Raw genomic sequence first — 25,402 nt, 5'->3', positions numbered from 1 at the left:
CGAAAGCCTCGATAAGCCTTCGGCCTTGAAAGCCTCGACGGGCTTTAAACCTTGAAGGGCTACCGTAAGCCCAAAACCATGAAAGCTTGAAAAGCTTCAGCCTTGAAAGCCTTGATAGGCTTGAAAGCTTGAAAAGCTTTAGCCTTGAAAGCCTTGATAGGCTTGAAACCTTGAAAGCTTGAAAAGCTTTAGCCTTGAAAGCCTTGATAGGCTTGAAACCTTGAAAGCTTGAAAAGCTTTAGGCTTGAAACCTTGAAAGCTTGAAAAGCTTTAGCCTTGAAAGCCTTGATAGGCTTGAAACCTTGAAAGCTTGAAAAGCTTTAGCCTTGAAAGCCTTGATAGGCTTGAAACCTTGAAAGCTTGAAAAGCTTTAGCCTTGAAAGCCTTGATAGGCTTGAAACCTTGAAAGCTTGAAAAGCTTTAGCCTTGAAAGCCTTGATAGGCTTGAAACCTTGAAAGCTTGAAAAGCTTTAGCCTTGAAAGCCTTGATAGGCTTGAAACCTTGAAAGCTTGAAAAGCTTTAGCCTTGAAAGCCTTGATAGGCTTGAAACCTTGAAAGCTTGAAAAGCTTTAGCCTTGAAAGCCTTGATAGGCTTGAAACCTTGAAAGCTTGAAAAGCTTTTAGCCTTGAAAGCCTTGATAGGCTTGAAACCTTGAAAGCTTGAAAAGCTTTTAGCCTTGAAAGCCTTGATAGGCTTGAAACCTTGAAAGCTTGAAAAGCTTTAGCCTTGAAAGCCTTGATAGGCTTGAAACCTTGAAAGCTTGAAAAGCTTTAGCCTTGAAAGCCTTGATAGGCTTGAAACCTTGAAAGCTTGAAAAGCTTTCCTTCCCACCGGTGCAGCCAAGTTATCAAGTTGTGTTTACGAGTTTTAGTGTTTTCGATTCCCAAATTTATTTGAATTTTAAGCCAAATGAGTAATGTTAATGATACGCCTACTACCCCCGAGTTCTTTAGCATAATTTTAATTATGGTGGAGAACTAGATGCAATTGAAGCCCTAAATAATTTTTAAAGCATACATGAAGTATTCAATTAACAATCATGGTAAGCAAGCATACACAACATTTTCATAACGGAAAGCTGCGAAATTTTATTGAATCACATGATAAAAATTGACATAGCATAATATTGGGGGGTGTAACGACACTACCCCCCGAGCGTCCTAGCAAATAAAGCAAATAGTAGCCTGATAATTTTCCTAAAAGCATAGCGATTACAACTAATAAATCGCCTTTATTTCCTGACCCTTAAGCTGAAGCCTACAAAAATACTACCCGGGTGAAGCTACTGGTAATACCTTTTTAAGTGTTGGGCGTTCCATGCCCGTGGTATGAGTCTTCCATCCATGTCTGTGAGGTGATAGGTACCTTCCCAAAGCACTGTTTTGATGATATATAGGCCTTCCCACTTTGCACCGAAGGCCCCATGAGCGGGAACCCTCATGTTAGGCATCATTTTTCTGAGAACTAGGTCTCCCGTTTTGAGGGGTCGAGCCCTTACTTTCTTATCAAAATATTTACGGGTCCTCTGTTGATATGCAGCAAGTTTCAACTGAGCCGTATCTCGTACTTCTTCAATCAGATCTAAGTAAAGCCTGTGGTTGACTTCATTATTCTCAGGGTCGTAGTTATCCCTTCGAAAAGATCCTGCTCCAACTTCTACGGGAACCATGGCTTCACACCCGTATGTTAGGGTGAACGGGGTTTCACCGGTGGTAGACCTTGGAGTGGTATTGTAAGACCACAACACCATGGGAAGTTCCTCCGGCCAGCATCCCTTTTTCTCTTCTAGTTTGGCTTTCAGGGTGTGCTTAATAATTTTGTTTACGGCCTCCGTTTGACCGTTGCTCTGAGGGTGGCACACCGCGGAGAAGCCTTTCTTTATGCCAAGGTTTTCACAGAAATCCATCATTTCATTGCTGTCAAACTGTTTCCCATTGTCTGATATGAGCTTGTAGGGAACCCCGTATCGACAGACGATCGCGCGATAAACGAATTCTACCAACTTCCTTGCAGTGATGGAAGCTAGGGGTTCAGCTTCAGCCCATTTAGTAAAGTAATCCACAGCCACGACTGCATATTTCACCCCTCCTTTCCCTTTTGGTAATTCACCAATCAGATCTATACCCCAAACAGCAAACGGCCAGGGGCTTGTCAGGGTCTTCAGGGGTACCGCGGGGCTCTTGTTTGTATTGGAGAACCTTTGGCAACTGTCACAGGCCCTGGCGAAGGCATGAGCATCCTTGTGGAGGGTAGGCCAGTAGTAGCCTTGACGGAGGATTTTGTGAGCGAGGGAGGCACCCCCCGAGTGATTCCCACAGATTCCTTCATGCACCTCGCGCATAATGTATTCACACCTTACCCCAGCAACGCACCTGAGGAGGGGCCGATTGAATCCCCTTTTGTAAAGGATTCCATCATAAATTACATACTGGGCTGCCTTGTACCTCAATTTCCTGGCCTCATCTTTGTCCGTAGGCAGGGTTCCGTTGGCTATGTATTCATGGATTGGGGTTGTCCAGAGGTTAGTCTCATCAGCTTCAACATCCATGACTTCAATTTTGGGGATGCTAGGCTGATGCTGGATTTCGAGGGGGATCACCCCGAGCATGTGTGCATCCCTCTGAGAGCCTAATTTGGCTAAGGCATCAGCATCTGCATTCTCAGACCTTGGTATTTGCTCTAGCTTGATTTCCCTGAATTTCCCAATTAGTTCTTGGGCATACCGCATATAGAGATCGGTGCGGGGACCCCTAGCTTGGAAGCCTCCTCGGATGTGCCAGACTACCAGCATAGAATCACTGTAAACGTTCATGTTTTCCACTCTCATTTCCAAGGCCAGCTTCAGGCCAGCTATTAGGGCTTCATACTCCGCGTCGTTGTTAGTGGCGTTGAAGTCGAAATGAATGGAGCTTTGCAGCTTATGGCCTTCCGGACTGACTAAGACAATGCCAGCCCCGGCCCCATTTCCATTTACAGCCCCATCGACGTACAGGTTCCACCAAGGGGAACAATTCTCGGGTATGGCTACTGGAGGCTGGGGTTGAGGTATGCATTCCATCCCTTCGACTTCAAAAGTGGGTGGAAACTCCAAGATGAAGTCAGCTAGCGCTTGCCCCTTTATTGCGGTTCTAGGCTTGTACTCTATGTCAAACTAGCCCAGCTCGACTGCCCATTTCATGATTCTTCCCGAGGCTTCCGGCTTGTGCAAGACCTGTCTGAGAGGGAAGGATGTTCGTACTTCAATCTTGTGAGCCTGAAAGTAAGGCCTTAACTTGCGGGAAGCCAAAATTAGTGCGTAGGCTAACTTCTCCATGTTTGAGTAGCGGGTTTCAGCATCAAGTAATCTCTTGCTCACATAGTATACTGGCTGTTGGGCTTGCTCTTCCTCCTTGATCAGGACAGCGCTAATCGACAACTCGGAAACCCTTAAGTAAAGGATCAAGGCTTCACCCTCCGTTGGTTTGGCCAACAGGGGCGGGCTCCCGAGTTGCTCTTTCAGCTTCAGGAAAGCAGCCTTACATTCTGTCGTCCATTCAAATTTTTGCCCCTTTTTTATGGCTGCAAAAAATTCTCTGCATTTGTCTGAGGATTTTGAGATGAACCGGTTTAGGGCGGCAACCCGGCCTGTAAGGCATTGCACCTCCTTTACGTTCCTAGGCGACCTCATTTCAATTAAGGCCTTGATTTTCGCAGGGTTAGCTTCGATTCCCCTGTGATTGACAATGAAGCCCAAGAACTTGCCGGATTCAACCCCGAATACGCATTTTTGGGGATTCAACTTCATCCTGTAGTCCCTCAGTATGTCAAACATTTCTGATAAGTGTGTAACATGATCGTAAGCTTCCTTTGATTTTACTAACATGTCATCCACATACACTTCCATAGTTCTTCCAATCTGATCCTTAAACATCTTATTGACCAGCCTCTGATATGTAGCCCCGGCGTTCAGTAAACCAAACGGCATGCCTATATAGCAGTAAAGCCCCCTGTCAGTGATGAAGGAGGTGTGTTCCTGATCTGGCTCGAACATGGGGATCTGATTGTAGCCCGAGTAGGCGTCCATGAAGCTTAACAGTGCATGCCCCGCAGTGGAATCCACCAATTGGTCAATTCGAGGGAGCGGGAAGCTGTCTTTGGAGCAGGCCTTGTTCAGATCAGTAAAGTCTATGCAAGTTCTCCACTTTCCGTTAGGTTTTTTCACCAACACTGGGTTTGCTAGCCATGTGGGGTAAAAAGCTTCCTTCACTAGGCCTGCCTTCAATAGTCGGTCTACTTCTTCTTGAAGAGCGACAACCCTTTCCCCACTAATTGGTCTTCTCTTCTGTCTGACTCCCTTCCTATCTGGGTCAATATTGAGGTGGTGGCACATGACTTCCGGGTGAATCCCGATCATATCCGAATGGTTCCAAGCGAAGACGTCCAGATTATTCTTTAAGAATGCGGTCAGGGTTTCCCTTAGGTCCGGCCCCAATTGTTCCCCAATTTTTAGTTCTTTAGTGGGGTCGGACTCATCCACCAAGATGGACAGGGTATCCCCAGCTGCTCCAGTCTTCACCTGGGTTTCCGGCATCCTTGGGTCGAGGTCGATCTCAACGGTAACCTCTTTGTTGCCACCCTCTTGGGGTTGCGTACCCAGGATTTCATGAACGGGAAGCCGTGTTCGGTTTCCGAGTTGATAGGTTACCATAGCACTATTGAAGTCACAAGGTGCCTCGCACTCATTTTCTTGCTTTTTATTTTGGGGCTGCTTTTGCAATTCCCCTTCAAAGTCGCTGTCAGTAACATCTTCCACAATCCCTTCGACCAGGGTTTCAGCTGTATCAATATTCTTCATTGGGAGTGCATCCGTGGGTGCAAGCCCTTCATGCACGGCATGCGAGGCTTCTAGATAAGGATCTTCCCCCGGGTGTTGCACGATAATCACCATGTTGCAAGTTGCTTTCACAAACTTTATTAAAACCCTTCCCTGAGCCTTGGTTTCGGGTTCCTCTTCAATATCCACCTGCTTGTAACAGTTCTCCGGGATGTCTTCATCCATTTGTTGGGCTTCTTTACAGGCTTTTACTGCAGATCTCAAAGCCTTGCTATAACATTCCCGGGAGTCAGCCTGACATCCCCGTACACATCCTACCCCATTGGGGGTTGGGAACTTCATGGATAGGTGGTATATTGAGGTTACAATCCGCATGTCCCTTAAAATAGGTCTGCCCAGGATCCCGTTATAGGAGATGTCTTCGTTCACTACCATGAACTCTGCAACCTGAGTGACAGCTCGGGGTTCCACTCCAAGGGTGATCGGGAGTCTTACCCTTCCAACAATCTGGACAGCATTCCCCGTGAAACCATACAACTCATTATAGCAAGCCTTCATATCTTTATCCGCCATTTTCATTCTTTGGTACGCATTGTAGGCCAAGATATTGACAGAGCTTCCGTTATCGACAAGAAGCCTGTGTACATTGACATTTCCGATCACGGCTGTTACCACCAGGGCGTCGCTATGAGGATGGTGTACCGCGCGCGCATCCCCCTCAGTGAAGGTAATGTCCATAGTCTCCCCTTTGAACATTTTGGGAGGCCTTTCAGACAGATGGCACACATTGGTTAAGGGCGGCCCTCGGGCTTCCCGTACATATCTCTTCATAGCACTGCGTCCCTGGCCTCCCACGAAGGGCCCTCCGATGATCATTCGTACACTACCAGCACGGGCGTTACGGTTGGCTTCCTGGTTATTTGTCCTTTCAGCTTTCTTTTCCTTATATTTCTTAGCCTCTTGGGCTACAAACTCCGTCAGGTATCCTGTTCTGATAAGATCCTCTATGTGGTCTTTAAGATGAACACATTCCGCCGTGTCATGCCCGTTCGAATCGTGGAAAGCACAATATTTTCCCTGATCTTTCTTTCCAGGGGGTCCACTTCGAAAGGGCTTTCGGAAGAGTCTTGCCTTGTCTCCGACCTCAAAAATGTGATCTATAGAAGCTGTCAGTGGTGTGTATTCGTGGTACCTCGCTTCTCTCGTCTTCCTCACTGTCAACCTTGACTTGTCGAAGCCCTACGTGCTGGTTGCGTTCACCATAATGGGCGAGGTCTTGCCATCTCGACTCGAGGGCTTTTCACCAGCAGGCCTTACGTAGGGGTTCCTCTTGTAGGTGTTCCTCCTATCTGGGCTGTAAGACCTATCCCTCTTGTTTTTCCAACTGCTGCGGCTTTCAGATTTTGACTCCTTCTTTAACTTAGCCAGGGATTCCTCGATCACCTTATGGGGTTCAGCTCTAGCAAAGAAGTCGGCTAGGGTTTCAGGCTCCCGCCCTTGCAACTCCTTCCAAAAGTCTGTTCCGGGCCTTACCCCCGCTATCAAGAAGTTCTTCAGGGTTTCCTTTGAAGTTGGCCTAACCCGGGGTACCTCTGCGTTGAAGCGCTTGAAATACTCTCTCAATGTCTCATGTTCCTTTTGCTTAATATTAGCCAGGGTGTTGGCAGGTGGGGCGTAAGTGACGGAAGCCCTGAATTGTCCCACAAACAGTTCGCACATTTTCCTCCAAGAGCTGATGGAATCAGCGGGAAGCCTCTTGAACCAGTGATGAGCGTCATCCCTGAGGGTTGCAGCCAACAAGCGACATTTTGTGAGGTCTGGAATCTGGTAGACCTCCATCTCAGTATCGAACCGGCTAAGATACTCCACGGGATCCGTGGTTCCGTTAAATCGCAGGTCGCCCACCCCCCTGTAGATACGAGGTAGGGGTGACTCCCTAACCTTCTTAGTAAAGGGTGACTTTACGGTAAGCTCGGCTTTCGACTTCTTATCGGCCTTCACTTTCTTTAGGGCTTCCAGCAGTTCTTCCATCTTGCATTTATCATCCCCATCATCAAGTGCAACCTCATAGTCATCATCTAGGGGCTGATCTTTCTTTTTGCTTACTTCATTATCATTGTGCGACCCTGAGCTTTCCTCATCATCATGAATGGAGATAACCTTCGACGGCCTTTGGTTTTTGTCCTTTGACCGAGCTTCAGACACGGGCTTCTCGTGTCGTTGACTGGGAGGAGCCCTATGCTGCGAGCCTTCAGGTCCATCCCCGTTAGGGGCCTTGTTGCCAAGCCTGTGCCGCAAGTCTTGCTCGGTCAGTTTCCTCCCAAGGCGGTCGAACACACTGGCAGCCTGCGAGTGCTCTTTATCATCCATTTCGGGGTTAGCTTCTTTCTCAGGATTACCACCTTCTTTCCTGCCGCATTCTGCACCGAAATCTAGCTTGGTGGGAGTCACCTTGCTAGCCCTTTTCGACCTTGCTGACTTTCTTTTCAAGGAGGCAATCCTCCTACTCATTCTCTTCATTTTTGCCTTCATCTCCTCGCGGGTCAGTTCTCCGCTTGGAAGATCACTTTCATCCTGCGTAGCGCCTTCCGGCGTCTTGGGGTTTTCATTGTTTTCGGGAATTTCTGACATCTCTCCTCTCTAAGATCAGTAATCCCCTCCTTCTAGCGCCAAAAAGTGTTGTGAGAGGAATTGATACAACACCCCCAGAACCGTATAGCACAATTATAGGGATATCTGTTATAACTACGAAATTCACGGCTAGCTCTTAGGGGCTACCGTTAACATAAACTAAGAAAACAAATGAGAAACAAGTATGTTTAAGGGCTGAGCTTGCAAAGAACCAAGCAACGAGGCCGGAATTATGGAATTCCGTCCTGCAATCGCCCGGAAATATCTATCACAAAGGTTACACGTGCCTCTCTTTAGAGTGTAGAACTCGTGAATATGATTCTAGTCCCTTTGCAAGGTGCCTACATACCCTATATTTATAGGGATCAAGCCCATGTAGTTCTCGATTTAGGACTCTGAAGAGATAAGCTCTTATCCCCTCTAGTTTAGGATAAAACAGCCTTCTTTCAGTAGTTATCCAGCGGTATCCCACTCCAAGTAGGTCACTTGAAGCCTTCATCTTGCATGATTATCCGAATTTATATGAATTATCTCCCCTTGATTGTAATTATCTCCATAATGTACGTATTTATCCCTTAATTCGTAGATAAATAATAGCTGATACACTCCCAATATGTCTCCAATTCGTCCTTCTAGAAACAAAGAAGAAGAGTCCTGCTTGGAGTCTGCCTGCCATTCTGCCCAAGCGGCGGAAGCCCTGCCAGCGGCATCCCCTAGCTGTAGTCCCATAACTGCAAGCCAGGATGCACTTAGTGGTAACCCCTAGCAGCGGTAACCCCTAAAGCGCCTTCAGGTGCAACCCCATTCTGATGGCAGTCTTCATTATGCTTCCAATGCAAGTCCATATACCTTCTTGTACACCCTCAATGATTCACCCAGCTATGGTGAAGCCCATTATCCTTAACCAAATGATTCCAATAAGCCCAAGTGAAGCCCAAATAATATGATGGGCTATAAAATAAGCCCAGGGAGATTTTATGGCACAACAATATATATATATATATATATATATATATATGTAATTAAAAAGAAATAAGTCCTTAAATTTGAACAAAAAAAAAAGTTCTTCCAAACACGCCCAATATGCGATGAAAATAATTCTTTGAAAGTGCTTATTCTTTTCTTTTTTTGAATTAGATCTTTTTATATTTCGTATGTCATCGTATACTCCTATTATCTACACAATTGATGTTTTGAATTTTTATAATTGTTGATTATGTATACTTTATGTTAACGGAGGAATCCAGTGATAACAAGATTCGGGGAGGGATGTTAGAATTAGTGGTGGTTGACGACGGTGGACGACGGAGTAGGGATGTTGGTTTTGGGTTTGGTTGAGATCATTTGGGAAATTACAATTTTCTCATCACAAGATCGAAGGAGTATTCCTTCTTGCAAGGATCGTGTCCCCTCCCCAAACAATGTGCCTACATACCCTATTTATAGGGATCAAGGCAGACGTAGTTCTTGAGCAACTAATAACCTAATCAGAATAGGTTTTTCATTCCTTGATTTCAGCGATGGGTTACCGCCTTAGACTAGACATATATGGGTTTCCGAAGCCCAGCCTTCTTCGAGGAGCATATTAATTCCAGCGATGGGCCACCGCCTTAGACTAGACGTATATGGGTTTCCAAAGCCCAGCCTCCTTCGAGGAGCATGACACTAAATGAGTTGACCCATTTCAGACTATGTGGATCTACCCTAAGGCGACTATATGGGCTAACCCTCTGTCCTCTTTGAAGGCGAGGCTAAAGGTAGGTCTGAGCCCAAGATATATTATCAGGAGGTCTTGAGAGCGGAGCTTGACTTGCCTTTTCGGTGTCAGGCGGGGAGAAGGCTCAATAGGCGAGGATCAACATAAGACGAGGACCTGTTGTTACTATCCTGCGCAAGCAGGGTGGTTGGTCGGTCACTCACAAAAGTATCCTGACAAGCATTATAATCAGGCGAGGACCCCATTAAAGAACCGAGATGACAAATAATCAAGTAATACGTTCAGAATCATGTCTTCAGGCGAAGACTCCGTTAATATATCGAGTTAGCAGATTATAAGTCTCTCATTCAGGAATCTTGTCGTAGGAGAGGTCAGTATCGAGGGCGAGGTTGACCTAAATGAGTTGACTTTCCTCATCGTAGGGCGAGATTCCATCAATCAATAGGGGAGTCGATGTTTGAACATAACACTCTAACCGGCACAACTAATTTAAAATAGATGAATTATCAATGAAGAATTAGATATTGATTTATTTTAGTATTTACAAATTTTAAATTCACTTTGTCACTCGTCCTACTGAAACTAAGCAATTTTTTTCAGCAGAGAAAAAAAGCCCGGGCTTCAGAACATTTGCTTTAACTCTACCATAACTAGGCCCTTTACTTTATTACACTCGGAGAGCCCAAACCAAACTAGAATACATAAGTTGTCCAAGGTTTCAAATTTTCAGCATACGGGCAATTTGGCTGCAGCTCAAGACACTCTCTCTCTCTCACACTCGACCACATACCCCGGTTAGCTAATAAACTAATTTTATTACGTACATAGATGATTAAACAAATTGAAACTCGTATGGACTTGACATATTTTCAATTTCAGACCAACAAGCTTTTAATTTAATTTAGCAGGGTATTGGATTCAGCGGAATATTATTTTAAATTTCAATGATGGTCTTTCAGATTTTAAGTAGTGTCCGTGAGCATCATAGTTTTATTTCTCTCAGTTAGCTAGTCTAAATTGTGTCTTGGTAAAGAGGACATGTTATTGAGACATATGTCTTATGATCTGTTTTCCTTTCTAGGATGACAAATTAGAATTGTCGATGTCTGATTATCTCATACAAAGGATTAGGGGTGAGCAAAACCGAACCGGAACCGAAAAACCGGACCGAACCGTGTAAATTCGGTTCGGTTCGGTCCTAATTTTCTGAAAGTTCGGTCCATTCGGTCCGGACCGAATAGACCGAAATAAAGTTCGGTCCGGTCCGGTCCGTAAAAAATTATTTCGGTCCGGACCGAATAGACCGAATTGTCCAAAATATATATAATTTTAATTCATATTTATATTATATATGTATCTTATATGTTATAATTATAATATCTAGTTTGTAAATTTAATTATATGTATCTTTAATGAATTGGGGGTGATTAATTAATATGAAAATTTTAAAATAAATCATGAATTTTAGTTAAAAAATATAATGTTTTTTTATTTTTAAAATAATTTCAGTTCCTTCGGTCCGGACCGGACCGAACCGAATTATTTCGGTTCGGTCCGGTTCGGTCCATTATAAAACTTCGGTCCGGTTCGGTCCGAAAAAAATCTAAACTTCGGTTCTCGGTCTATTCGGTTCGGTCCGGGTTTGGACCGAACCGACCGAATGCTCACCCCTACAAAGGATTATTTGGATTATATAGCTAGGTTACAGCTTTTAGACGGTAAATCGAAGAGAATTGAGACTACAACCACCGAAAGTCGAATACAATATGAAAGCCACCACAAGTAAAGGAAAATAACTATAAATGAATCACATAAATTTAAATCAAATTAAATAAGCATCGCAGAACTTTGAAAGGTATTAAAATTTTGACGCGAAATATGTATTGTATTGAGTATATTATATGTCTATATGCAAGGGACGAAGAAAATAACAATCGCAATAGCTACTCTCTATTTTCAGAGAGGAATCATAAACCAATAATATACATGATTCTCAACTTTTAGTTGACACTAAACATGCATCAAATATATCTGGCCAATTGTTTTGCATAAAAATAATGCGTCCAAAATTCCAATCTTCTGCGACACGATTAATAAAATAAATGTAATCCTTTTCTCAGTTTCCAACTTTTAATTAGAGGCCGACCCAATTGATTCTAATTCCATCCCACAACATCTTTTCATCTCCTAAATAAGATGCTCTATGCTTTCCTACTTCAGACCTTTCTCAAGTCAAACGTCTAGGTATTTACAGTCACTAATTAATTTCTTGACAAAAAATTATTTTTTTAGCAGTATATTTATTATTTTCTAGCAATATAGAACTACTGGCCAAGCTAGGAATTAGTTTTGATTTGTATAAATTAAATTGTATAACGAAAATGATATTTGTGATCTATGCGTCACTTCTGCATGCGTGATTAAACAACTATGCGGATTCGTTTATTCAGTCATATATATGATATAATGCATGCATCTTCTAGTACCGAATCAGTACATCCCTGAAGAGATTAATTAAATAGCACTAAAAAAATTAGGTAATTAGTATATTTGAATATGGAATTTATCTTATAGAACATTAGAGATATACCGCAGTGCCAGTTAATTGATTCTTCGAATTAAGCTCCACAGCCCTTAAATGCACCTATCATTTTGCTTTCTGTAAAGCCTGTAAGAATATTTCCAAGTGTAACACAAAAGATAGACCATCCTTTTAACCACACCCTTCAGGCTTTCAATTTGTGTATTTTTGAAGATAATATATCAATTACTAGATATTCGTCTTGTTTAAACAATGGGATGAATAAGAATAGAATCTTACATAATTTTCTTATGCTTGTTCCAAACTTTATCAACTATTCAAAGTATCTTTACCTTTCCCAAAGCATAATTATTCTCCTTCAATTAATCCACCCTTTGTGTTTTGTAGAGTGACTTGCATGCGTGTGTGCTAAAATTATAAAACAAAAATTTGGTTGTTGTTTTATATATTCATTAATTTTTAAAATTAAATATCATAAATGTCATCACTTTATTTTATAACAAATCTTAAACCTAATTTAAAATCTGTAATATTATTTCTTGAATTTTTATTATTAAAATGATAGAAGTATAATTACATGGCTTTTGGTTGGATAGATGAATTTACCATTAATAAATACTTTAAATGAGAACTTAACAATATAACACCACTAGAAAAATAGATTATCATTAATTTCACTCATAAATGATATATAAATATCAAATATTTACAAATAAATATTAAGGCCCTAGCTAAACTCTTGAACGGCTATTTATTTATAAATAAGTATCCACAATAACGGACCAGTTAAAATCTTGAACGACTGCAGTTTAGGGAGCTGTCTCCCTTTCTAACTTATAATCATATTCAATTTTATATATTGACTGAAAAATAAATATAAATAAATTGCATGAGAAGTTGAAATTTGAATCTTTTAAGTTTTTATTTTTTAAGAAAATATATAGGATGAATTTTAAAAATATCATAATACATATTAATAATTTTTATTACATACTAAATTATAAATATCCAAATAATTATCTTAATATATAAACTAATATATATATTTCGCTTATGAATAACCCATTTACAAATAGGATTTTATATCAAATTACCACGCCAAGCTGAGTAAAATATACGAAGTAGCTAACCTATCTCCACAACGACTTTAAACCACTAAATATTATTATATCTTTATGTTAATTTTTTGTTTCAAATCGAAGGATTAGTCGTTGAATTGTACCATGCATCGTATCTCATATGAACATTTTGTTATTACATCAGTAGTACCTTTAAATTTGTTTTTAAAAATTACTCCCTCCGTCCCACCCATTTCTTATCAAATGGGTTGGGCACGGAGGTTAAGGAATATGTATAAAGTAGGAGAAAAGAGGAAGAAAAGTGGGTAAAGTAGTGGGACCCATTGATTTTTAATGTATAAAAAGAAGATAGTGGAGTAAAAGTAGTGTGAAAAGGAAAGAAAAGCGGAGAAGTGGTGGGACCCATTGACTATTTTTGGTAAGTTTTGAAATGTAAAGAATTGGGTGGGACATCCCAAAAAGAAAAGTGTAAAGAAATGGGTGGGACGGAGGGAGTAACAGACTGATTATAATAATTTAAATGCGTCATCATGGAACTAGATTGTGCAGCTATTTGATACTCCCTCCGTCCCTCCCATTTCTTATCGAATGGGTTGGGCACGGAGGTTAAGAAATATGAATAAAGTAGTTGAAAAGAGAAAGAAAAGTGGGTGAAGTGGTTTAATGTATAAAAGGGAGATAGTGGAGTAAAAGTAGTGTGAAAAGGAAAGAAAAGTGGAGAAGTGGTGGGACCCATTAACCATATTTGGTAAGTTTTGAAATGTAAAGAATTAGATAGGACACCCCAGAGCACGATCGGATAGCCCAGTGGTTAAGGGTTTATCCTCTGTCGTCCCAGGTCATGGGTTCGACTCTGGCTCACCCCGAGAATATCTTCGAACAGATACTCACTTTGTAAGGCTATAAGCCATATTAGTCAAAAAAAAAAAAAAAGATAGGACACCCCAAAAAGGAAAGTGTAAAGAAATGGAAGGGACGGAGGGAGTATATTCTAATTCTAATGAGTCTGATAGACAATCTAATACAGTATAAAATCATTTACAAACTGCTCCGAGTTCTACGATGAGTCAAATCACTCTTAAATGCCGCTGTCCTAAATATATTTGTCGAGATAAACCAGAACTACTGGGTGATGTCAGATGTCATCAAGAATGTAAATTTGTAGTTAATTTTTTTTCATGCCCTTTGCAACACCCCTATCTTTTTTTATAGAGAATTGATAAATAAGCTCCAAACTATACTATTTAAGTCCCATTTCAATTTTTTCCTTTACCCAAATAGCCTAATCACATGTAATATGGATGAAACGTTTGTAGAAAGCATGGGTAAATGTGGTATAAAATATGGAATTGGAGTTTAAATAGTAAAATGTGGAGCTTATTTATCAATTCCCTTTTTATATATACACAATTTAATATTTAATATATGTGAATATGGTTGTGTTGTGCAAATTGAGTCGCTGAAATGATTGTAGTCTGTGGATAGAATTTAAACATGTGCTAGAAAACGGCTTCTAATGATGCTGCGAGGAGTAAAAAACGTCCGGAGATGGGAGTAGAATTCATGTGTGACAAGATTAAGTCGTTTCCTTTTCTTGGCCTGGGTGGACCAGAAGACTCGGTCCTTAAAAAGCTTATTTGCATCGCCACTGTACTTTATTGAAGCCCAAGTATTATCAGAATCGAAAGCCCGGCCGAGTGAGGACCACATTCCCACAATTATTCTCCTATCTGCTCTTACAATTCTAAGAATATGTAATTTTCTATTAAGCCTAAATATTTCCAGAATGCAACTTGAACGTCTTCTTTCTTACATATTACATATCGCAAATTGTTTACTCTTCGCAGCATCATTAGAAGCCGTTCTCTAGCACAGTTAGGATCGGTGTGAAATTTATTCGAAAGCATTAACATCCGTAACTTAAATAATAACAAAAAATTTGGGATTCTCTAGAATATAATCATATGTTAAGCTCTCTTTCTAAAATTTCGAGATTTTGAGATAATTGCTCATTCATATTAGAGCTTAATCGCCAAGGACATGGGTGTTTGTGATCTTGATACCCTCATGTGACTCTCAGACCCCTAAACGGACTTTTCGTAAAATCTCGAGATTTTAGAAGAATGAATCCTTAACAATATCAACTTATAATTGATTATCCGTTTTTGGTTATTATGATTTGTTACAAATATCTTTGCTACATAAAATAAATATCTAACATTAAATATTACAAAAGGCAAAAGTGTTTTAAAAATTGTATAAGCATATAGCTAGATTTGTAAAAAAAGGTTTGTTGGTGATGAATAATGCTTGAAATTCAACAAAAAACAATTGTTTCACTAAAACAATTTAAAAAGATTTCCGTAAATTATTTACAATAGAGGAATGCATATTAATAGTATTGGTGATTTGGTTCTAACAAAACATTGCAAGTAAACCGGCTAATTAAGATGGAATATTCTTTAAACTGGTTAGCTGCAAATAAATGTTTAGGGAGCAGACAAAAGGGATATTCAGAACAAGGACGATAGAAGGAATATGATGAAACCTGTCACCAAGAGAATCTGGCCATGCAAAGCAGCATATATATATAAGCAAAGGTGGAAGACAGAGATAAGAGTAAGGAATCTGAGAAAGAAAAGGCGAGGGTCGGACTCTAGCTAGCTTGTACTACAAGTCTCATTTTCAGGTTCCTATTACAGAAAGCCATAATCCGACTCCATGGACTCATGGACCATCATCATTAGATTTCTCTTCTTCCTGTAAAGTAATATGTTTATACACATTGTTATGTGCACTTCATACAAAAGATCCATATTTTCTCTTGCTTTATGTTTATATCATAATCAATGGTAGAAAGAGCGACGGGAATAACTATCTTTTTAGTACTTAATTTTATATTTAGAAGAATAACATCGGTGAAAATTGAAATCTAAACTGCAAAATTATATTGAATATATTGGTGCGTGTCATTGCTCGAACAATGAATGAACTTACCCGGATAAGTTCAATAGGGGGTTAGAAATAGCAGGACACAAAGCCTAAATTTTATCCATGTATAGAGAAAAGGTCTCGATATTATAAATTGAAGTTAAAATGTCTTGAATGTCACGTTTTGAAAATATGACCTTAAATATCACCCTAAGATGCTGCATCATGCAGTGTTAGGTTATAAGAATAAAACAAGTGAAGTGTATAGAAAAATGTAATGTATATCCAAATTGGAATTAAAATTTCCCGATTAATATATATCACATTATGAAAATATGACCCTGAATACCACTCTAAGTCTAAGATGTTGTATCATATAGTGTTAGGTTATAAGGATAAAACATTAAACGATATAGCATTGTGAGAGTAATGTTACATGGGATTGGGCTTCAAGATAAAATAAGGTTCACTACAACAATTCTGGTCATTTACAATGAATATATATCTTACGACGGAGCAGAGCCTATAACTTACGATGGAAAATCAATATTCGTCGTATGTTCTCGTCAGTTCTTACAACATATTCATCTTCCGTCGTATTTACTATGTTTATTCGCTAGAATTTAAGCGCAAACCAATAAAATATAATAATATTTTCCCGCGTAAAAAACCGTCGTAAGTTATTTATTCATTGTAACAAAATCGTCTTAAGTTAACATATTTAGCTAATTAAAAATAAAAAAATGAAAATAGAATTTTTTGATTCCGTCGTAACTACGCCGTCGTAAATTCACATAATTATATAATTATAATTGTTTAACAATTTACTTTTCCGTCGTAAGTAAACATACTCCCTCCGTCCCCCTGAGTAGTATACATTGGGGGACGGGGACGCGGCACGGACTTTAATGCTCCTATAAAGTATAGTTGTGTAATTTATTTTTAAATTTTTTTTTCTGAATTAAAATTTGGATGTTATATTTTTATTCAGAAAAAGAAAATCTCAAAAATAAGTTACAGAACTATATTTTATAAGAGCATTGAAATGCGTGTCGAACAGTTGAAAAGAAACGTATACAATTAAATGGGACAGAGGGAGTATCAGCTAACTATAAGCAAAAATTAATATGGTTTCGGGGCTGTCGTAATTATGCCGTCGTAAGTTCACATAATTATATAATTATAACTGGTTAAAAACGGAAATAAATGAGAATGATATATTTTTATTTTCCGTGTCGTAACTAATCGTTGTAAGTTAATATATTTAGCTAATTAAAAATAAAATATAAATGGCCTTTTAAAATACTTTTGGCACCAATAAATAGCCTTTTTAATATATATAAACTTTAGTCTTTTTATCTAATCAATTTATTTTCTGCATTTGGATTTGGATGGAGTTTTGGTTGTATGGTATTGGAAATGTTTATTTATATATGATTTGGCATGCCGGAATAATGGCCACGAAGTGCAAAAACAAAAAACTGTATATACAAATCATGGGTACTTACAACACAAAAACCGTCATTGTTTAAAAATTTACATTTGAGATACAAACGACTATTTTTTCGTCGTAAATACAAAGCACAATCATAAATATATGATGAACAACTTACGACGGTAGATTGTTCATCATAACCTCGTTTATATATGACAGAAATTTCTGTCACATATTGTGATTGATAAGTTGGTCAGTGGGATCCACGTAACAAACATACGACTGAATATATCGTCGAATATTACAGTAAAAAAATGGGTCGTGGGTCCACGTGGCTGAACATACGACAACTATTTTCTTCATATATTTATAAATTGAGCAATGGGATCCATGTGTCCACGTGGCTGAACTAACGACATTATTTTCGTCGTAAATATATTGAGCCCACATTGAACATACGACGGATATTTTCTATCATATATTATAGTTAATAAATTGAGCAGTCGGGTCCACGTGTATGAACTTACGATGAAAGTGAAAACTTGCGACACAAAGTAAATTACTGGCTGTTTTCAAAACTTAAGACGCCAGAAAAAATGACAAAAAACTTCCATCGCAAATGGTATTATTTACGATAAAAAAAGGCAGAAAAAATCCATCATAAATGGTCAGAATTGTTATGATGGTTATGACCTAACGTTGCATTACCTAGCGTTCGGTTTTTTAGGGGTTCCAAGGTGTTTTCCTTGTAGACTTGAGTTAGACTAAGAGATAAATGCTATATCGGGCAGAGAAAAAAAATATAAATGTTACACGATGTAAAATTATAAAGTGAAATTTGAGACCAGACTATTCTGTTGCTTGAAATTATGATACCGAGAGCAAACACCCAAGTGAATATTGCATAGCTATTTTTAAGTTGATTTTGTTCATGTATACTTTGTAACAAAATTACGAATATAATTCCATTTCATGTATCAGAATATATAACAAAATACTTTGATATCATTTGTATATCATTTATCATTAATAGAAGTTTCAATGACAATATCTATAAGAGAAAATCCAAATTTAAATTTGCTTGGAGATTATAGATTAAATTATCATCATTTCTGCTAGGAATTATGGACTTTTAAAGTGGGAATTTCAAATAGGGAGTCAAAAGATTGTTGCCGCTCATTCTTGCTAATTGAGGTGAAGGTAACGCAAGTGGTAACGCTACGATTTATGTTACTGTGAGCACTAATTAATGATAATATTAAAACAACTCTACGGAATGTAAGTAAGTTATATGTAAGGAAATTGTACTTGAGAAAACAACACAAGCTTTCTTTGGTGGTAGGAATGGATCATGGACGAGATCCGAAGTTTTGTTGGTATTGGGAACGCAAATAATAAAACAAAACAAAACAAACTTGTGTAGAGAATCTTCTTACCTTCCTACCCACTTCTTTAAAGTAAGTAGCAGAAGAAGATTCCCCACCCCCTCAAGCTCCTTTGTTATTCTTTTAGGGCAAAAAAGAAAGAGCTTGTTTTAATTTCTCCTTTTTAGCTTTCGTGGCTTTGTATGTTCCCTTGCTTTCGAGTCTTTGAATTCAGACTCAGATATTCCTTCCTTAGAGGCAAATATTTTATTCTCATTTTCAATGTCTCGTTTATTATAGATTACATATTCTCCATCTCTCATACGCTCTACATTACAGTTTTACATATTCCCTCTCTCATATATTATAGATTGCACATTCTCCATCTTATACTCCCTCACATTTTAATTCTCTTATAAATATAATTTTATAATTTATTTTAATTTCTTTTTTCAATTAAATTTTGATATTTAGATTTTTGTTCAGAAACAAAAATTTTAAAATAAAAAAAAGATTTATTTTATATAAAATTTATAATATGTATCAAGTAATAATAAATATCGTATAAAAATGAGTCGGACGGAAGGAATATATATAATACATAAAGTTGCATGCATTGCATGGTGGTTTTGATTCTAAACACCTTATTTAAAAAGGCTAACAATATGCAGAATGGAGTGGGGATATGCTATGCCTTCTTGTGACTTGTGCAGATCTTCTCTAATTCTTATAATTTAATCATACTCGAATCATTCCATTACATATCTTAAAATTTGAGCTATAATATTCTATATCACATACACGGTAGAATATCACTTTATCATCAACACCATCAAGAACCGTACACGTGTCCCTTTTTATTACTGGTATAGAATGTTTTCAATATCAACTTTTACCCATGTGCTATATGCCATGTTACCAGGCCATGCATATATATATATATATATACAATATTTGTAAAGTCACCTCCTGGATCGACTCATGTTTTTGGCTTTCAACTTGCAACTTAATTAACTGTCCGAGCTAGACTCGGAAAGAATGGAATAAAACTTGCAAGATCAGAAGGTATAATAAATTTTCCCCCATTGTTTTATTGAGGATTAGAAGGGGTTCAAAATGCAATTTATGCAGATTTTTAAGAACAGAATAAGACTTCGGATAAAATATTTCAGTATTCAGAATTTTTTTCGATTCAGCCGGGACTTGCACCTGGAATAGGCCTTTGCTGATTTCTGCTGCGGCTAACACCACCTCTCCCCAACTCTTATAATTACTTTACTTTCCCATTTATTTTGCATCTTCAACCAGCAAATATATAATTAATGAATAATAGGTGCATCTGGATTCATCATATATGCTACATGAATGACCCTTTAATCCAGATGGAGCCTTTTTATTGCAAATTGAGGGAATATTAATTGGCACTCTAATCTTGATGCATAGAAAAATTTAAAGGGGTAAAAAAGTGAAAGAAAGTAAAGTGGGAAAAGTACTCTAGGAAGAAGAAGAAGAATCATCTTTAATATTTGTGTGATACTGAATTCGTACACAGACCCAAAGGTGGAAACAGAACTCTCTCTCTCTATAAAGCAAATGACTGTCAGATGTCAGAGAACTCTCTCCCCATTGATTCCTTCTTAGCCCAACCTTCACAAATATTCTAAAACAATTATATCATGATAATTTAAATTTTTCATACACTACATAGTATTCTAGTTGCATAATGTAATGTGTGTGTAGTACTTATCTCAACTCATGTATTCTGTGTGTGTATTTTTCTAAGTGAAACTTAAAAGGCTAATAGAGTAAAATCCAATCCACAAGAGTTCTTATGATAATTCTCGAGTAAGTCAGAATCGAATCCAATGAATAATACTTTGCCACTAGACTACATATTTCATATATTATGTGTGAATAAGTTTTAAATAATATTAGAACTTGGTAGTTTGTCATTTTAGGCTAGCATATAAGTTTTGCCTTTGCTGAATGCAAGAAGCTACCCTCCACCTTTAGTTAACCTGGCCAGTAATTGCCTTTTCTTTAATTTACTTTTCTTCCAGAACCCAACTTTATTCCCCTGAACTCTCCCCTAAAAAGAAGACCATCACTCACTATCCTCATTGTGCTCACAAACAACATCGGCTCTCGAATTTCAAACCTAAGAAAGAAATTTAACAAAAGATAAGAGGCCACCACTTTTCTTTATTTGCTATTCTTATACCAACACATATATACATACATAACATATTATATATACAGACCACCACCACCCTCCTGGTCTTATAAGAATCATAGGAACATCATTTGTTAATAAAACAGAAATACTATTTCTCCAGTACTGGTCTCTTATAATTATTAGATTTGAGCTATGATGGCTTCTTCCTCGGAACTCACCCTTAATTGCAAACCCCACAATAGTTATTCTATGCTGCTCAAATCATTTGGAGGTGATCATCTTGGTGCAGTTAATGACCAGAATCAGACTCAGAAGCTTGAAGACTTCCTTTCTCGCCTTGAGGAAGAACGTCTCAAGATTGATGCCTTTAAGCGTGAACTTCCCCTTTGCATGCAACTTCTCAACAATGGTAAAAATTTCTCACCTATTGTTCTAGTTTCTGTTATATGAAATTATAGATGTGTTTATATAACTGCCTAAAATAAAACGATGATAGATTCATCAAACACCTATAAAACTAAACTGTACATCAGATATATATGGAGTGGATATTCTTTTGACAATAGTGTAAGATTTTGAAAAGAGTTTTTGACGAGTTGGCCATGGTTGATTAATCAGCCATGGAGACTTTCAGGCAGCAGCTACAGACGTATCGTGCAAGCCAAGGTGGACAGCGGCCAGTTCTTGAAGAATTTATACCAATAAAAGTACAATCAAATTCGGACTGTTCTGAGAAGACATTGAACATGTCTGACAGCAAGGCGAACTGGATGACTTCGGCTCAGTTATGGAGCCAAACAAATGATAAAACTAAGCAACAACAAACTATATCCTCTGCATCTCCTAAAGAAACTCCGGATATTGGTTTTCTTGTTAGTCCAAATCTAGGTTTAGATGCCAAACAGAGGAATGGTACTGGAGCTTTTCTTCCCTTCTCCAAGGATCGGAGCTCGTGTCCTGCAGGCACAACACGAGGTCTTCCTGAATTGGCTCTAGCACCACTTGATAATAAGGAGATTGGAGATAAGAAATGCCTGGAAATTAATGATATCGGAATGTCTAATTGTTCAAGGGTTGAAAACCCTACGCTAACTGCAGGGATGATAACAGAACACGGAAAAACAGCAGGTGTTCATGAAGATTTACAAACAGTCAGCACCAACAACGGAATCACCTCAACCACAACTTCTCAAACTCATAGGAAGGCGAGGCGGTGTTGGTCACCTGACTTGCACCGCCGCTTTGTCAGTGCTCTTCAGATACTAGGTGGTTCTCAAGGTAAAAGGAAACAGGATTTAATACCTAATGTTATTTGAATTCATAGTTATATATATATTTTTAATTAATTTGCTTTCTGTAGCCATGATTGTGAAGGTTCTACTTTATCTTATCCTCTATGTTCATAAGTTCATAGAAGCTGATCTTTTTGGGCTAATGATTGCAGTGGCCACTCCAAAACAAATCAGGGAACTGATGAAGGTTGATGGTTTAACTAATGATGAAGTCAAAAGCCATTTACAGGTACAATCTCTCCCTTTCTCTTTCCCTTTCTTTCTGTCCAAACCAAACATACAAGCATACCCCACAACCATAACATAAACAAAAGCTGTACCAGAAACCACAGGACTGAACTCTCTGCATATTCAGATATGTTGCACTTGTACACCACATGCATAACAAACACTGACCCCTTTATCACTATCTTATCTCCATCTATAATGCATGCAGAAGTACAGACTCCACACAAGAAGACCAAGTCCAAGCCCACAATCCACAGGCACCGGAGCACCTCAGCTGGTGGTTTTAGGAGGAATATGGGTCCCATCTGAGTATGCCGCGGCACACCATGGTGGTGCACCTTCCTTGTATGGTGCACACCCTGGTCATGTCAATTCTCCACACTACCCAGTTCCCCAAGAATACTATTCAGCACTTGCACCACAAGCACAAGGCCACCACCAGCTGCACAACCATACCTTGCACCAGCAGCTCCATATGTACAAGCAACCTTCTTCGCAGACTCAAAGCTCTCCTCAATCCGACATCAGGGGTAATACTAATGACCAGTCCGAGAGCATTGAAGATGGTAAGTCGGAGAACAGTGCCAGCTGGAAGAATGACAGTGAAGGCGCCGCAGAGAATGGAAGAGAAGAGAAGGGGTTAGTGCTTAGGGAAGATGGGGAAGAGAGCAATGAAAGTGACATCACTCTTAAATTTTAGGGTTAAGATTGATTAGTTTATGTTTATCTTCTATTGCTGCAGCTAATCAATTAGTTTATGTTTTCTGCATTAATTTAGCTAAATTCGGAGACTTTAAAAGGTTGAGGGAGAGGGGTATATAGGGCATAAGCAAACATGACAGTTTGTTCTCTATCCATTTGGTTTATTAAACTAAAGATTTACATGGTATTTTGTACTTTGTTTTTTGATTTCTTCAAAGTTTGACAGATTTACCCTGGAGTCTTCTATGACAAATCAACCAAAAACCAAGAAAGATCTGCTAATGAGATTATGTTACTGGCTTACTGAGAAAATAATTCAGCTATTTATATGCTGGGGGAATTTAATTTGTCTTCAATTATCTCTCATAATCTGTTAATCTTTTATATTTTGTACATCAATAGTACTTAAGTATGAATCTAGTTTTCTCTTTAAAAATTCAAAATTGGCATGTTTTCAGTTGTTGAAAAATAATACAGGTTTATCAAAGATTGTATTTTATTATTTTATTTAAATTTAAGTTCAGAATATTTCGAAAATTAGAATGCCTTTTCAGAAACTATCAACTTAGTTATTTAATTTCACGATCTGTCTATTTCCACACAACCTCCAGAAATTTACAAAGATTTTAAAATATCAGGAAATCTAGCAATTTTAATTCACAAGATAGTGTTTTATTAACATGGGTAAAATGACAAATATCACCTGATTAATTTTAATAAATACAGATTATTGCCGAGCACAACTTCATATACATTGCATTCCAATCCCATATTTCTAGGGCTATAGACCAGCCATATTATAATAACGGAACATAACTATCCCTTTAAAGTTGTTAATTAGTCAATGACCCTTGATCAGTTGAGACCCCTAGGCCCTAACATTCTCAACACTTATAACCTGTTATCTCCAGATCTTCAACCTAATTACTTTGTACAACACAAGTAATAAAAGAAGAGAAATGTATGTAGCTCCTATATATTTATCATATTCTTCATCATTAGCGTGCTACAAACCTTTTTTTAAAAAAAAAAAGACACTACAAGAACAAGACATTACCAGATTTATTACTTTAGTTTTAATTTTGGTTACCACTTACAGTTGAACTTGTACAGGGCTTCTATCTGTAAGATGAGCTAAACGTCAATTTTAAATTGACCTAAACTTCAAATTGACAGTAAAATAATATTCCAACCCCAAACAACCGGATAACCAAAATCCACCGATCTTTCGGCCAAAGGTTGTAATATGCTTTAAAGCATAAAACTGAATTGGTTTGATAAACTAAATCAAATTTGAAGAACCCTTGGTATTCAGATTTCAGACCGAAAGGATTGCTTTACAACCTAAACCACCTAATGAGGCTTTAACTTTACACCCTTAGTGTCTGTATCTGACTTGAGCATGTCCCTTTTCAATTACTCAGTATAGAACCAGTAGAAATTACGGTGTCCTCAATGTGTACGCCCATATCTTATTCACTAATACCACATATATAATCCCTTGTCTTCATTTTGCTCAATTTTTAAATACTGCTCAGTTACTCAGACTTCCTGAAATAGAATAACACATTTCAAGATGGTTTCTGCATTTTTGTCAAGTCACTACTAATAAAGAAACATTTGTTGACATATTCAGTTTCTTGGGTCCAGGTCCCTCCCATGCGGCATACGTATGCCAGGGACCGGTTAAACAACATTCAGTTCCTAGGCTGTTGGATGAATATCCAGCGGCCAGAATTATAACAAAAGTTTAATACATCAAGCACTTTTTAACCGCTGGACAGGGTTATAATCCTAGCCGCTGAATATTCATCCAACGGTCAGAACGTTGAATGTTATTTAACTGGTCCCTAGCATACGTATGTCAAGACGTGGACCCAACCTTCTTATATAACAAATCCGAATGTAAAATACCATACTGAAACTTATATAGACAATTAACTACGAACTGACAGACACTTGATTGCGAAAGCCCTCCCAACAGCCAATGGCAGATTAGATTAGAAAGACGGATAACAAGTCCGAGTGTAACCATAATGAAACTTATATAGACAAATAACTACAAACTGACAAACACTTGATTGCGAAAGCCCTCCCAATAGCCAGGGGCATTCAGAAGAGGGTGCTTAAATCAATAATTTATTTACTCTCTAAAAGAAATCAATAATTAATTTTAATATGTTTGGCGGGATTCGAACCTTAGACCTTTAGTACCATCATAGTGAAATATTAAAAAAAAATTAATCTAATGGTTCTAATCAATTTGATTTAAGTGATCTATAATGCACTGCACCAGATTACAAACCACCAACCTAATCTTTGCATGTTTAGCTTTAATAATATAGTATAGATGTGTGTGTGTGTGTGTATGTGTGTGTCTCTGTGTGTGTGTGTATGTGTGTGTCTCTGTGTGTGTGTGTATGTGTGTGTCTGTCTATATGTATATGTATGGAAAAGGGATTTTGTGTGGCACATCCAGACAACTTCCTA

The 25,402-nt window shown here is 38.3% G+C and overlaps 1 protein-coding gene across 1 annotated transcript; it reads left to right on the top strand.

Moving 5' to 3' along the window:
- The first annotated feature begins 20,725 nt into the window (after nucleotides 1-20,725).
- LOC108220808 (myb family transcription factor EFM) lies at nucleotides 20,726-23,099 on the top strand. Its single transcript, XM_017394667.2, has 4 exons — nucleotides 20,726-21,099; nucleotides 21,309-21,968; nucleotides 22,135-22,211; nucleotides 22,419-23,099. The coding sequence occupies exons 1-4, from the start codon at nucleotides 20,883-20,885 to the stop codon at nucleotides 22,908-22,910; spliced, it is 1,446 nt and encodes a 481-aa protein (XP_017250156.1). The 5' UTR covers nucleotides 20,726-20,882; the 3' UTR covers nucleotides 22,911-23,099.
- Nucleotides 23,100-25,402: the final 2,303 nt, after the last annotated feature.

Source organism: Daucus carota, chromosome 5 (genome assembly GCF_001625215.2).
Source record: "Daucus carota subsp. sativus chromosome 5, DH1 v3.0, whole genome shotgun sequence".
Taxonomy (NCBI): domain Eukaryota; kingdom Viridiplantae; phylum Streptophyta; class Magnoliopsida; order Apiales; family Apiaceae; genus Daucus; species Daucus carota.
The sequence above is the reverse complement of the archived record's forward strand: the minus strand, read 5'-3'. Positions and strand labels throughout refer to the sequence as shown.

Coding starts and splice junctions, on each gene's coding strand:
- LOC108220808 (XM_017394667.2), top strand. CDS start 20,883: ATGATGGCTTCTTCCTCGGAACTCACCCTTAATTGCAAACCCCACAAT. Junction 21,100..21,308: donor CATGCAACTTCTCAACAATG/GTAAAAATTTCT, acceptor TTGATTAATCAG/CCATGGAGACTTTCAGGCAG. Junction 21,969..22,134: donor GATACTAGGTGGTTCTCAAG/GTAAAAGGAAAC, acceptor TAATGATTGCAG/TGGCCACTCCAAAACAAATC.